The 15,370-nt window shown below is 40.1% G+C and overlaps 1 protein-coding gene across 1 annotated transcript in view; it reads left to right on the top strand.

The window, feature by feature from the left end:
- HAUS6 (HAUS augmin like complex subunit 6) overlaps positions 1–15,370 on the top strand; it is a 52,327-nt gene that overhangs the window by 8,087 nt on the left and 28,870 nt on the right. The window contains 8 exon segments of the mRNA XM_017890090.1: positions 1,592–1,599; positions 1,602–1,672; positions 2,669–2,801; positions 6,483–6,630; positions 8,208–8,273; positions 8,580–8,628; positions 12,237–12,407; positions 14,942–15,163. Of these exon segments, the coding sequence (XP_017745579.1) occupies positions 1,592–1,599; positions 1,602–1,672; positions 2,669–2,801; positions 6,483–6,630; positions 8,208–8,273; positions 8,580–8,628; positions 12,237–12,407; positions 14,942–15,163 (868 nt within the window).

The following is a 15,370-nucleotide window of genomic DNA, read 5'->3' as shown; positions in this document are numbered from 1 at the left end:
CTCTATGCCTTACTACTTTTGCTATAGGCAGTATTGTTTTGTCTACATGGTTCTCTGTAAATCCTTACTTTTTTCAGTGATATATTAAAGCATCAATTGCTGTAGGGAAAAATCATTCCTATTACATTTACTCTATTGTTGTATGCTGTTGTTTAAGAAGGAGATAAAAATGTAAACACCCACTAGTCTCAGTTCTAAGTTATTTTGCATGTGATTTATGTTTCTTCTATCTAAAAAAGTGTTCAAATTTCTTTTGATATTTATGTTGTGCCATCAATCTTTTATATAGAAAAGCAACAAGTAGATCTATTGCTTAGGGCATTATTTTCATTTTTGATAATCTATTTTGAATATTTTGGTTTTATTTAAAGTTCTGAGTGTGCAGGAGAATAGGTATGTTTGGATCATTTTTTGGAATTCCCTATTATTCCCTATACCTTTATAGAGCAGCTTCTTCTGTCCAAATAAAAATAGATTTTTACTTTTGTTTTTTGCTGATTATCAACATTATGGCTCATTTTAAGTAATTCAGAAAATATAGGAAAATGTAAAAATTGTTTTGAAACCCGTCAACCACTGAGTATCACTGTTGACTTTCTAGCCTTTTAGTCTTTTTATTCCCTATGCATGCTGTTTTTTCTGCAAATACTGAATGTAGTTATAGAAAAAGTATGAGGCCTTAAATAATTATGCCTCAGAATAAAATTTGGAAAACCTGAATGAAAGGAAAGCAGTAAGTAAATTTTAAACCCTAATATTCTTGACCAAAGTTGAAGCAAAATTTTCTTTTCATGTTTTCTGTCTTGTTTAGCCACAAAGCAATAGCATCTACAGTATGATAAGGATTATCTCTAGGAGTCATGATCTTGTATGCCATTTTTTGTCTTCTTCATATATATCTGTTTATGTTTCTGTCCCACAAGATTACTATTTCTTTTCAGGCTTAATTTACTAGTTTATTTATATTGTCTTTATGCACTAGTCCAGTGGATCCATTGAGATTGTTGTCTTTAGCTGATTTTCAGCAATTTTTATAGCTGTTCATTCCCTCATTTAATACATTTTAGTTGTTTGTATGAAACAGAACTCAATCCTATAGATGTTTGTAAATTAAAAAATTTAATTTCTCACAAGTTGGTGTCTCTCTATCTGTTATTTAAGAATGTTAACTTTAATTCATTTCACTTTAATTTTTTTTTTCTTTTGAGACAGGGTCACCCAGGCTGCAGTGCAGTGGTGCCATCTTGGCTCACTGCAGACTCCACCTCCTGGGTTCAAGCAGTACTCGTGCCTCAGCCTCCCGAGTAGCTGGGGCTATAGGTGCACACCACTATGCCTAGCTAATTTTTATATTTTTAGTAGAGACGGGATTTCTCCATGTTGGCCAGGCTGGTCTCGAGCTCCTGGCCTCAAGTGATCTGTCTGCATTGGCTTTCCAAAGTACTGGGGTTACCAGTGTGAGCCACCACGCCCAGCCATGTGTTAATATTTCTGGTATTAGAAATAAGTTTGATTTTTAAAAAATTTGCTGAGGCTTTTTTTTTTTGGCTCTTGTTGTGCATAGTCCTAATGCTTTTATTTTGTTTTCCAGATTTTGTTGGCCCCATTTGACCAAAAAAGTGATACTGAATTCCGAAAACATTGCTGTGAATGGATAAAAGGATTTCTGTAAGTATTCTTTTGTTAGAAGATACAGACTTTAAGAAGTTAAAACTACTTTAGCTCTTTAACTTTTAGAGGTGAAAGCTTTTAATGCTTTAATGCTATCAGTATAAGCAAGGAAATACTAGTTAAAATAGTCTTCTTTGATGGTTTTTGGTTGGGATTCTATGTATTTCGAAGAAACCACTTTGCTGGCCAGGTGCACTGAAAATAGATTTTAGAGTTCCTGAGAGTTTATAGCACAGTTTTGTTTAAAGAAAACTTTTCAACTGTATATTATTTTAGTTTGTTTCCCCAGATAGTATCACTGATTGTGTCTGTGTCATTATAATTGTTTTTTCTGGCCAGGTCCACGTAGAGTTTAGAAAAACCAAAACCCAAAACGTTTAACTTGTGGTTTAAATGGAATAATCCTGATCAAATTCTTTTTTTTTTTTTGAGATAGAGTCTTGTTCTGTCACCCAGGCTGGAGTACAATGGCACAGTCTCGGCTCACTGCAACTCTGCCTCCCAGGTTTGAACGATTCTCCCATCTCAGCCACCTGAGTAGCTGGGATTATAGCCATGTGCTACCATGCCCAGATAACTTTTGTATTTTTAGTAGAGATGGGGTTTCACCATGTTGGCCAGGCTGGTCTTGAACTCCTGACCTCTAGTGATCTGTCTGCCTCGGCCTCCCAAAATGCTGGGATTACAGGTATGAGCCACTGCACCCAGTCCTGATCAAATTCTTTTATGCTTCAAAAATAGTATGATGAGGAGACAGTGGGCTGGGGGCCTTACCCCCTTGGACTGTTTTGTACTCTGCTGCAGAGTTGGACATGTCCAAGCCACTGTGCTATGAAGAGGTACTAGGGAACCCCATGCCAACCTGTAGCAGAGTGCTCATGAAAATGTGGGACTTCTATTGCAAGACTGTCACACCCTTTAACAAAAATAGTGTGATGTAAATGTAAGAGTTATTGTTAACAAAGTCTTCAAATTATCTTACTTCTTTTCTTCATAGGGTGAATGTGGAAGTAGCTTTCCTCAAGTTGTTGGTTCACTATTTCTTTCTCCTGGTGGTCCTAAGTTTATTCATCTGATGTATCATTTTGCAAGATTTGTTGCAATGAAATATATTAAATCCAATTCTAAAAGTAAGTTCAACTTATAAAATATTTTTTTGTTTTGATTCTTAAATTCTTATTGTTCTTTACAGTTTTTAAATCATGAAGAGATCTTAGTAAAAGCAAGGTAAGTTAAAACATTAATGTACCCCAAAAAGGAAATGGTTAATATTTTACTGGAACTGTACTTTGAAATCTTCTCATAATGAACATAGTTACTATTTATATTATTTTATTATGTTCTAATACAAGGATTGGGAAATATTTCCCTTTTCTTTTTTTTTTTGAGACAGAGTTTTGCTCTCGTTGCCCAAGCTGGAGTGCAATGGCATGATCTCAGCTCACTGCAACCTCTGCTTCCCGGGTTCAAGCAATTTTCCTGCCTCAGTCTCTTGAGTAGCTGGGATTACAGGTGTGTGCCACCATGCCTGGCTAATTTTTTGTATTTTTGGTAGAAACGGGGTTTTACCATGTTAGCCAGGGCTGGTCTTGAACTCCTTACCTCAGATGATCTGCCCGCCTGGGCCTCTGAAGTGTTGGGATTACAGGCGCGAGCCAATGCGTCTGGCTTTTTTTTTTTTTTTGAAACGGAGTTTTTGCTCTTGTTGCCCAGGCTGGACTGCAATGGCGTGATCTCGGCTCACTGCAACCCCTGCCTCCTGGGTTCAAGTGATTCTCCTGCCTCAGCCCCCTGAGTAGCTGGGATTACAGGCACCCGCCACCACACCTGGCTAATTTTTTGTATTTTTTAGTAGAGAGGGAGTTTCACCGTGTTAGCCAGGATGGCCTCGATCTCGTGACCTCGTGATCCGCCAGCTTTGGCCTCCCAAAGTGCTGGGATTACAGGCATGAGCCACTGCTCCCGGCCTGTGACCAGATATTTTAATCTTTTCAGTCTGATAGGTTACAGTGGGATCTCAGTATAGTTTTAATTTGTATTTCTCTTATTAGTGAGGTTGAAAATTGTTTCATGTTTTTTTTTTTTTTTTGAGACGGAGTCTCGCTCTGTCGCCCAGGCTGGAGTGCAGTGGCCGGATCTCAGCTCACTGCAAGCTCCGCCTCCCGGGTTTACGCCATTCTCCTGCCTCAGCCTCCCGAGTAACTGGGACTACTGGCGCTCGCCACATCGCCTGGCTAGTTTTTTTGTATTTTTTTAGTAGAGACGGGGTTTCACCGTGTTAGCCAGGATGGTCTCGATCTCCCGACCTCGTAATCCACCCGTCTCGGCCTCCCAAAGTGCTGGGATTATAGGCTTGAGCCACCGCGCCCGGTCTGTTTCATGTTTAAGAGCAATTTGTACTTAAAAAAAATGTTTATTTTTTGGCTGGGTGTGGTGGCTCATGCCTGTAATCCCAGCAATTTGGGAGGCCGAGGTAGGCAGATCACTTGAGGTCAGGAGTTCAAGACCAGCCTGACCAACATGATGAAACCCCATCATTACTAAAATACAAAAATTAGCTGGGCATAGTGGTGGGCACCTGTAATCCCAGCTACTTGGGGAGGCTAAGGCACGAGAATTGATTGAACCTGGGAGGCAGAGGGTGCAGTGAGCCAAGATTGCAATACAGAATTCCAGCCTGGGCAATAGAGCAGACTCAGTCTCAAAAAAAAAATTTTTATTTTTTTTAGAGATAGGGTACGTCTCCCTATGTTGCCCCGGCTGGTTTTGATTTGAACTCCTGGTCTCAAGTAGTCCTCCCACCTCAGCCTCCCAAAGTGCCAGGATTTCAAATGTAATACAAGAATGTTTCCAATTTTTCTGCTAGTGGATGATCTGCCCCAATTACATGTAACACAAGCTATTTTATATAAAATATGCATGTTTGGATTTAATAAGGCATAAGCATGGTTTGTCCTATTTCTGGATTTAAACCAATTCAGTCAACATGTTCAGTCTCTAGATAACTTCTAAATTTGGTAAACCCATTTCCTGTTAAATATGTAGTAATTCTGATGATTTCTTTTTTTTTTTCCCCTAGATGAAGTCTCACTCTGTTGCCCAAGCTGGAGTGCAGTGGTGTGATCTCGGCTCACTGCAACCTCCACCTCCTGGGTTCAAGTGATTGTACTGCCTCGTCCTCCTGAGTAGCTGGGACTACAGGCACACGCCACCATGCCTGGCTAATTTTTTTGTATTTTTAGTAGAGATGGGGTATCACTATGTTGGCCAGGCTGGTCTTGAACTCCTGACCTTGTGATCCGCCCGCCTCAGCCTCCCAAAGTGCTGGGATTACAGGCGTGAGCCACCGTGCCCGGCCATTTCTGGTGGTTTCTCTGAAGCAATGCTAGGACCTGGATAAGCAATGTTAATGCATTGTGGAAGTCCCTGATTTTCAGAATACTCATGTTTTTGTTGTATTGAGCCATGTTAAAGTAGGATTTATTACAGGTAAAAACCTGAACTCTGAAATAAATTTATGGGTTATTCTCAGGTCTACTTTGGTTTTTAGTAACACAGTGAATAATTATTTGAGAAATGAACAGTGGTTTTATTTGGTTATCCTGTCCTATTGGTCTTACTAGGAGGAAAAGTGAACTGATGGCAGCAGTGGAGATGATGTGATCCTCTCTTACCTTTTTATATTGACTTTCTTCCTTTGTTAAAAGGTTCTGTGGCTGGGCACGGTGGTTTGCGCCTGTAATCCCAGCACTTTGGGAGGTCAGGGCGGGCGAATCATGAGGCCAGGAGATTAAGATCATCCTGGCTAACATGGTGAAACCCTGTCTCTACTAAAAATACAAAAAATTAGCCGGACTTGGTGGTGGGCACCTGTAATCCCAGCTACTCAGGAGGCTGAGGCAGGAGAATGGCATGAACCCGGAAGGAGGAGCTTGCAGTGAGCTGAGATCCCGCCGCTGCACTCCAGCCTGGGTGACAGAGGGAGACTCTGTCTCAAAAAAAGAAAAAAAAAATATTCTTTTTGGAAGCAAAGTAGCTCTTATTATAATTTGAGATGTCTATAAATAAATACACTGTAGATATAAATGTATTTCTAGATTTCTCAAATTATAATAAGAATGTTTTTAGGTAGATGCGCTCTGAAAATTTTAATTGTGTAAAATAACTCACCTTTAGAAATCTTTTTTAGTTGCCTGCCTTAAAAAAAGGTCATCTTACTTTCGTTAACATTAGTTGTATCAGGCCGAGTGTGGTGGCCTGTAATCCCAGCCCTCTGGGAGACTGAGACAGGAGGATCCCTTGAGTCCAGGAGTTCAAGACTAGCCTAGGCAACACCTTGAGACCCAGTCTCTACAAAAAATATTTTAAAAAAATCAGTTGGGCATGGTGGTATGTGCTTGTAGTCTCAGCTACTGTGGAGGCTGAGGTGAGAGGATTGCTTGAACCTGGAAGGTTGAGGTTGCAGTGAGCTATGCTTGTGCCACTGCACTCCAGCCTGGGCAGTACAGTGAGACCCTGTCTCAAAAAAACAACCCCAAATACCAAAACAAAAATTAGTTTATTGTTATATGTTTATGGTATACTAGCTTTTGGGGAGTTGTTAGTTACATGATGTTAATTTCTTAATATTAAAATTCAACATTTTTGGTATTTATTAGCTTGTAAATCTGTTTTCCTTTTTTAAAAAGTCAATCAAATTTAGCAGTGGGAGATTGTATACCATTAATGTTAGTGACACTAATATTCAATTCTGATAACCCACTACTATCAGACCAGCCTGTTTTCTATAATCTTATTTGTGTTTCGTGTAGATTCTTCTCATCATTTTGTAGAGACATTTAACATAAAACCACAGGACTTGCACAAATGCATTGCCAGATGCCATTTCGCACGTAGCAGATTTTTACGAATTTTACAAAGAGAAGATTGTGTTACCCAAAAATATCAGGAAAATGCACAGTAAGTAGTACCTTGATAGTTAGAAAATAATTTCTTTCTTTTGAACAGATGTCACCAATATAATGTCAGCAGAAATAATCCATGCCTACCTCAAAACCCTGGCGATTATCTTTCCATTTTAAAGTCAGATAACTTCTTTTTTTTTCCCTATCCGAGACAGGGTCTGGTTCTGTCACCCAGGCTCTTAAGCTGGAATTCAGTGGTGTGATGTCGGCTCACCGCAGCCTCTGCTTCCTAGGCTTAAGTCATCCTCCCACCTCAGCCTCCAGAGTACCTGGGATTATAGGTGCAGGCCACCATTCCCAGCTAATTTTTGTGCTTCTAATAGTGACGGGGTTTCACCATGTTGCCCAGGCTGATCTCAAACTTCTGAGCTCATGCAGTCTGCCTGTCTTAGCCTTCCAAAGTGTCAGGATTATAGGCATGAGCCACTGTGGCTGGCTATAGTCAGATAACTTCTGCATAAAATATTTTAAAACTTTAGGCATACTATAAATGTAAGTTTAGAGAAAAAGAAAAGATCACTTACTTTATTTATTTATTTATTTATTTATTTATTTTGGGATGGAATCTCGCTCTGTTGCCCAGGCTTGAGTGCAGTAGTGGAATCCTGGCTCACTGCAGCCTCCACCTCTTGGGTTTAAACGATTCTCCTGCCTTAGGCTCCCGAGTAGCTGAGATTACAGGTGCCTACCACCATGCCTGGCTCATTTTCTTTTTTGTATTTATAGTAGCAATGGGGTTTTGCCACGTTGACTGTGCTGGTCTCGAACTTCTGACCTCAAGTGGTCCGCCTGCCTTGGCCTCCCAAAGTGCTGGGATTGCAGGTGTGAGCCACTGTACCCTGCCAGTATATTACTTTTAATGTCTATTAGTCCGATTAGTGGGTATTTCGTTAAGTAGATATTCTTTCAGATAGGTAGTCATCATTTTTTAAAACCACTTAATGCTATTTTATATTTAGGTTCAGGGGCTCAAGTGATCTTCCTGCCATGTCTGGGAGTACAGGCGTGTGCTACTACCCCCAGCTCATTTTAAAATTTTTTTGTAGAGACAGGGTCTTGCTTTGTAGCCAGGCTGATCTCAAACTCCTGGCCTGAAGCCACTTTCCTGCCTCAGCCTCCCAAAATATAGGCATTACAGGTGTGAGCCACCACACCTGGCCTAATTTCTTTTTTGCAACTGTAGACAATTACAGTAGGGTAACTTTGTAGAATGCTTTGTTGTATTTTACTAAAGCTATAGAATCCTTTGAAATTAACTGAAATGTTGCCTGACTGTATTAGATAACATTTAAATTTATCCCCTGGGTATGTGAGATGAGGATAAGAGTCGTCTTACTAACCTCCATCATTCTAATCCGAGAGGATATACTAACCTACGAGTCCTAGGTCCATCTCAATAGGAGCCTGTATGTTGAATCACTTGTGTGATAAAGAGAGTTTAGAGTCCTTTAGCTTGCTGGTGGCTGTACCCAGAGGCCTTCAGCAAGGATATGCAAAGGGAAAATAGAGAAGTGGGCTGTACTAATTAATTGTAATGGTATTACAGCTGTCATTTTGTATGTTTTCTTGTAGATTATCAGTTAAGCAGGTACGAAACTTGAGATCTGAATGTATAGGACTGGAAAACCAAATAAAGAAGTAAGTGACTTTTAGAGCTAGAAGTTGCCTTAGATACTAGTTTAGCTTTTGCATTTTACAGGTGAGAAAACAGATTCCCACAAACATTAATTAAAATAATATATCAATAGCCAGATGATGATAGGATTAGAGCATAGTTATGACTGCTAGTCCAGTTCTTCTAATAAATTATTATAGCTTTCCGATTAAATTTTATTTTTTGTTGGGGTGGTTGTTGGTGGGTGGGTTTGCAGACTAATTAGCTCTTTGGATATTAAATTACCATGTGATTTTATGTGACTAACTAGATTATTTAATTTTTATTAGAATGGAACCCTATGATGACCACAGTAATATAGAAGAAAAAATTCAAAAGGTGAGACAACTTATAAAAGGAGAAATTTAATCTTTTAAAATTCTGTGATATGCAGTGTTTGCTCAGTTGGTGGGACTCTTATAGTCTATTTAGCACATTTTTTTTTTTTTGGAGATGGAGTCTCGCTCTGTAAGCCTGGGCTGGAGTACAGTGGCATGATTTTGGCTCACTACAACCTCCGACTCCTGAGTTCAAGTGATACTCTTGCCGCAGCCTCCTGAGTAGCTGGGATTGCAAGCATGCGCTACCACACCTAGCTAATTTTGTATTTTTAGTAGAGACAGAGTTTCATCATGTTGGCCAGGCTGGTCTTGAACTCCTGAGCTCAGATGATCTGCACACCTTGACCTCCCAAAGTGCTGGGATTATAGGCATGAGCTACCACGCCCAGCCTCCCTTCCCCTTCCCCTTCCCCTTCCCCTTCCCCTCCCCTTTCTGAAACGGAGTCTCACTCTCCCAGGCTGGAGTGCAGTGGCATGGTCTCGGGCTCACTGCAACCTCCGCCTCCTGGGTTCAAGCGATTCTCCTGCCTCAGCCTCCCTAGTAGGTGAGATTACAGGTGCATGCCAATATGTGCAGCTAATTGTTATATTTTTGTAGAGACAAGATTTCACCATGGTGGCCAAGCTGGTCTTGAATTCCTGACCTCAGGTGATCCGTCTGCCTTGGTCTCCCAAAGTGTTGGGATCACAGACGTGAGCCACTGTGCCCGGTCCCATTTCTTTTTATGGTACTATTACTTTTTTTATTCAAAAGCGTTTTTAGATATGATTAATTAAAAATTCTCCACCCCAGTACAAAAAGCTCTGCTTGATTGTAGTATAACCTTGTCAGTTACAAGGTTATGCTTGTCAGTGGTATTAATTTATCTAAGTAAAATGGGTTAACTGCAGGGAGATGTTAAGTATGAAAGGAAAATGAGGAATCAAAATGAGGCTGGTTTGGCAGGTGGGAGGATTCTGACAAATGAAAATGATCTGAGACCTCCAGAGTTTGACTTTGATGTGAGTTAAGTATTTTCTTAGGTTTTCTTTTTTTTTTTGGATAAAATCTCTCTCAAGCTCTTTGTTGTGATTCTGTGATTGCCACGCCGAGCTGCTGTGGGTATAAATTTGGCTTCCAAGGCACATTGTCACTTGTAAAGGTGAGCGCCCTCTTAAGGAAATATTTTTATTCAGTGAATGCTTATTGATATCTGATATGTGCTAGGTATCTTGTAGATACTAGGGCCAAAACAATGAGGAGAACAGGCAAGGCAAAGTCACTTCCTTCATGGAATTTTCCATTTAGTGAATCTCTTATTGCAAATTATATAATTAAAATAATTTGCAGAACCTATTAAAGTTTTCACAGCAGTCTCTTCTGAGTTTGGTTCATATTTGTTTTCTCTGAGTTACAGTCAACTTTCAGCCCTTGACAAGATAAAAATCTAGACTTGGAAAATCTGAGAACCAGATCCTAGATAATTACAGATTCATCAAGGAAATGCCATCCTGTGAGACCTCTAGACTGCTAGCCAATGAGTGTTCCTTTGGGAACAACTTTACCTTGCCATGCAACATGTCAGAGATACTTAGGGTGGCACACACCTATAGTTTCACCTACTCAGGAGGCTGAGGCAGGAGGATTGTTTGAGCCCAGGAGCTCAAGGCTGCAGTGTGCTCTTGTTGTGTCAGTGGACTCCAGCTTGGGCAACAGAGCGAGACCCGTCTTAAAAAAAAAAAGAGGTGGGGGCACAGTGGCTCACACCTGCGAGCACTTTGGGAGGCCAAGATGGATGACGGATCACTTGAGGCCAGGAGTTCAAGGCCAGCCTGGCCAACATGGTGAAACCCTGTCTCTACCAAAAATAAAAATGTAGCCTGGTATGGTGGTACTCTCCTGTAGTCTCAGCTACTTGGGTGGCTGAGGCACAAGAATCACTTGAACCTAGGAGGCAAAGGTTGCAGTGAGCCAAGATTGTGCCCCTGCACTCCAGCCTAGGTGACAGAATGAGAGCCTGTTTCAAAAAAAAAAAAAAAGAAAAAAGGAAAAAAAAGTGAACTAATTAGAGATATTTAATACTGTATTTTTATCATGCAGGAAGAACATGTGTATAATTATATTTCTCCACCTCCCTCCCTCTTTTGTAAATTCTGTTAAAGCGTAACGTATATACAAGAAATGTATAACTCATAAGTATATAGCTTGACAAATTTTCACAAAGTGAACATGTCCATATAGCCAATATTGTTTAAGGAATAGAATGTTACCAGCACCCTAGAATCCTCCTTGAACCTGTTTAGTTTACACTGTTTCCCCCCACGGGGAAACACTGCCCTCACGTGTTACACTAAAGATTAGTTTTGCCTGTTTTTGAACTTCATATAAATGCGAGTATATAGAATATATTCTTTTGTGTCTGACTTTGGCTCAACATTGTTTATGGTATTTATCCATGCTATTGTGTGTAATCATAGTGTGTTTATTCTCATTGCTGCTTAGTGTTCTATTTTATGAACATAGCACCAGTGTGCCCTTTTTTACTGTAGATGGACCTTTGGATTGTTTCTACTTTTTGATTATTACAAATAGACATTCTGTGAGTATTCTTTTTTTTTTTTTGCAAGGATCCTGGGCTTAAGGGATCCTCTTACCTCAGCCTTCTGAGTAACTGGGATTACAGGTATGCGCCATTGTGCCTGCCTAAATATTCTTGTATATCAATTTTAATGAATATAGATTAGCATATGCCTAAGATTTTTTGTTTTTAATGAGGCATAATTTCCCACACTTTAACTTCCTCAAACTGAATGACTTAAAAATGAGATGTAGTAGTTTTTTTCTTTTGAAAAAAAATTTTTTTTTTTTTTGAGATGGAGTTTTACTCTGTCCCCCAGGCTGGAGTGCAGTGGCGCGATCTCGGCTCACTGCACCCTCAGCCTCCCGGGTTCACGCCATTCTCCTGCCTCAGCCTCCCGAGTAGCTGGGACTACAGGCTCCCGCCACCACGCCCGTCTAATTTGTATTTTTAGTAGAGACGGGGTTTCACCGTGTTAGCCAGGATGGTGTCGATCTCCTGACATTGTGATCTGCCCACTTTGGCCTCCCAAAATGCTGGGATTACAGGCGTGAGCCACTGCGCCCGGCTTCTCTTGAAAAATTTTAAAAATCATTTCTCCCCGAATGATCTTCGGTAGATTGATTACATGTCAACATATAGAAAATGCTAACTGTATCTTGCATAAGATTTCTTAGATTTGGAGCTGGGTGCAGTGGTGTATGCCTTTAGTCCCAGCTACTTGGGAGGCTGATGTGGGAAGATTGCTTGAGCCCAGGAGTTTGAGTCCGGTCTGGGCAACATAGTAAGACCTCATCTCTAAAAACAAAAAAATTCTTAGATTTGTTTGAAAATTATAGTGAGCTAGATTCTCCTGATACATTTTTCAAAAATTCCCTTTGGAAATAATATCCAAAGGGAGTTTTAAACTATTAAAGTATAATTATTTAATTTTCTTACTAGAAATCATTCTAGGAAATTTGTTACTAAGAGTGAACATATATTTACATTTTAAAAATATATATATGGATTATGTGTGAACTTTAATATTTTGTTTCTGTTTCCAAAGGTTCGGTCTTTGTGGGCTTCAGTGAATGAAACGCTCATGTTTTTGGAAAAAGAGAGAGAAGTTGTTAGTTCGGTCCTTAGTCTTGTTAACCAATATGCTTTAGATGGAACTGATGTTGCTATTAATATTCCAAGGCTCTTACTTGACAAGATTGAGAAACAAATGTTTCAGGTAAGCATTTGATATTAAGGAAGCTTTTGAGAAAACTCCTGTGATGTAATTGTATATTTTCTTGCAGTGTTCTTCTGCTTTCAGAATTTCTTTCTTTTTTTTGAGGCAGAGTTTTGCTCTTACTGCCTAGGCTGGAGGGCAATGGCATGGTCTTGGCTCACTGCAACCTCCGCCTCCCGGGTTCAAGCGATTGTTCTGCCTCAGCCTCCCAAGTAGCCGGGATTACAGGCATGTGCCACCATGCCCAGCTAATTTTCTATTTTTATTAGGTGGGGTCTCTCCATGTTGGTCAGGCTGGTCGTGAACTCCTGACCTCAGGTGATCTACCCACCTCGGCCTCCCAAAGTGCTGGGATTACAGGGGTGAGCCACTGCACCCAGCCAGAATTTATTTCTATGAGTGTGTTCAGTAAAACTTTCATAAGGAGGGATACTGTTAAAGGTGTGTATATTTATATTTATCGATTTTTATTAATTGCCCATACCTGTACAGTACTACATTATATAGTGTAGACAGTATGAAGTTTCTTAGTAGGAAGATGGTACTGTACTAGTTCATTATAAATTCTTAAAGAGAAGAACAGTGATCTCCTAATTGCCAAATGTCCTTTTAAAAAGTCTCCATCCCCTGGCTTCTGTTTTATCTTGATACTGTTAAGTATTGCTTGTATAGTCTTCTTCTTCTAGCTTTATAAACTCAGTGTCTCTGCTTTTCTATGGTCTTTCAGACTGCTGCTCTGTTTTTCACAGTGGTTTCTTTTTTTTCTGTTTTTTGAGACAGAGTCACATTGTCACCCAGGCTAGAGTATAGTGTCATGATCTTGGCTCACTGCAACCTCCCTGTCCTTGGTTCAAGTCATTCTCCTGCTTCAGCCTTCCAAGTAGCTGGGATTACAGGTGTGTGCTACCACGCCTGGGTAATTTTTGTATTTTTAGTAGATATGGGGTTTCACCATGTTAGCCAGGCTGGTCTCGAACTCCTGACCTTGTGATTAGCCCGCCTTGGCCTCCCGAAGTGCTGGGGCATGAGCCACCATGCCTGGCCTTTCTGTCTAACTTTTAAATAATGTTCTCCATGGTTCTTTTAATGCCCTCTTTTTCTTTCCCTCATTATGAATTTATTTGTATTTTCTACCAATTTCATGACTTCAGCAGTCTCTCCTCATCAACCCAAACTCCATCCAATTATTTCCACTTGCTTATGGGACATTATCTGGATAGCTTACTTTTTTGTTTTCTTAGAAAACACAATTCATCAAGCATCTGCTATATGCTGGAGAGATACAAAGATAAAATATTGTTGTGACTCTGAAGAGAGACACCTCTTTAGTAGAGATGGGGTTTCACTATGTTGGCCAGGCTGGCTTAGAGCTCCTGACCTCAAATGAACCTCTTGCCTCGGCCTCCCAAAGTGCTGGGATTACAGGCGTGAACCACTGTGCCTGGCCCATAATTTTGTGTGAAATCTATGATTTAAAAGTTTGGAAACTGTCTGGGCATGGTGGCTCACGCTGTAATCCCAGCACTTTGGGAAGCTGAGGTGGGCAGATCACCTGAGGTCAGGAGTTTGAGACCAGCCTGGCCAACATTATGAAACCCTGTCTCTACTAAAAATACAAAAATTTGCTGGCCATGGTGGTGCACATCTGTAGTCCCAGCTACTTGGGAGGCTGAGGTGGGAGGATCGCTTGCAAGCTGGAGTCGGAGGCTGCAGTGAACCAAGATTGAGCCACTGCACCCAACCTGGGAGACAGAGTGGGACCCTGTCTCAAAAAAAAAAAAAAAAAATTGGTGACTAATTCAAATGATTTTAAGACATAGAACTGTGTAAGCCAAAGAAACATGTTTAAGTACAGATACAGCCTTTAGGGGTCATTGATTTGTAACTTGTGTTAAAAAATGAATTTATGGTCTTTTCACTAAACCCGCTGTTTCTGCTTAATCTTTATTTTTCTTTCCATTTATTAACATTTCTTTTATTCTAGTTTTCAGCCTTTTGCATAATATAAAAATGTAGCAAAAAATGTAGCAAGGCATGTTAATTCTTTCCTAGTAGTTTTCATTGGGCCAAAATTATTTACGTCATTTTATGTTTGGGGATATTTGATTCTTTTTTTCCCTCTTTTTTTTGTGTGTGAGATGGAGTTTTGCTCTTATTGCCCATGCTGCAGTGCAGTGGTGTGATCTCGGCCCACTGTAACCTCTGCCTCCCGGGTTCAAGCGATTCTCCTGCCTCAGCCTCCCAAGTAGCTGCGATTACAGGCATGTGCCACCATGCCCAGCTAATTTTTTATTTTTAGTAGAGACGGGGTTTCTCCATGTTGGTCAGGCTGGTCTTGAACTCCCGACCTCAGGTGATCTGCCCCCCCCTTGGCCTCCCAAAGTGATGGGATTACAGGCGTGAGCCACCGCATCTGGCCCTTCTCTTTTCTTTAAGATAAACTTTAATAATAAAAAACATAAATATTTTTATGTAATAGTTTATTATTATAATAACCTATAGTTCACCAATTTTTTCTCCTCCTGATTCCTTAGTTGCACATAGGAAATGTTTATGAGGCTGGAAAACTGAACCTCTTGACAGTTATTCAGTTATTAAATGAAGTCTTGAAAGTGATGAAATATGAACGGTGTCAGGCTGATGAGGCAAGATTGATGGTAGACCTTCACTACCTTGAAAAAGAGACCAAATTTCAGAAGGAAAGATTATCAGATCTGAAGCATATGAGGTACTCTGAAAAGATCTGTTATTTTACTGTGGGAGGAGTAGGGTGGTTTTCTTAACAAAACTGGTATAACTTTAATAGCTCTTCAGCTTTGGCAAACAAGTATGAGAATTCTAGTACTCAAAAACCTTACATAATCAACTCTTGGAGATATACATGAAGCAGAAAGGAAAAGGAAAATTAGTGGGATAAATGATTTGTCCTGAATGATAATTTTTTTTTTTTTTTTTTTTTTTTT

This window comes from Rhinopithecus bieti, unplaced genomic scaffold (genome assembly GCF_001698545.2).
Source record: "Rhinopithecus bieti isolate Rb0 unplaced genomic scaffold, ASM169854v2 scaffold_17667, whole genome shotgun sequence".
NCBI lineage: Eukaryota > Metazoa > Chordata > Mammalia > Primates > Cercopithecidae > Rhinopithecus > Rhinopithecus bieti.
The sequence above is the reverse complement of the archived record's forward strand: the minus strand, read 5'-3'. Positions and strand labels throughout refer to the sequence as shown.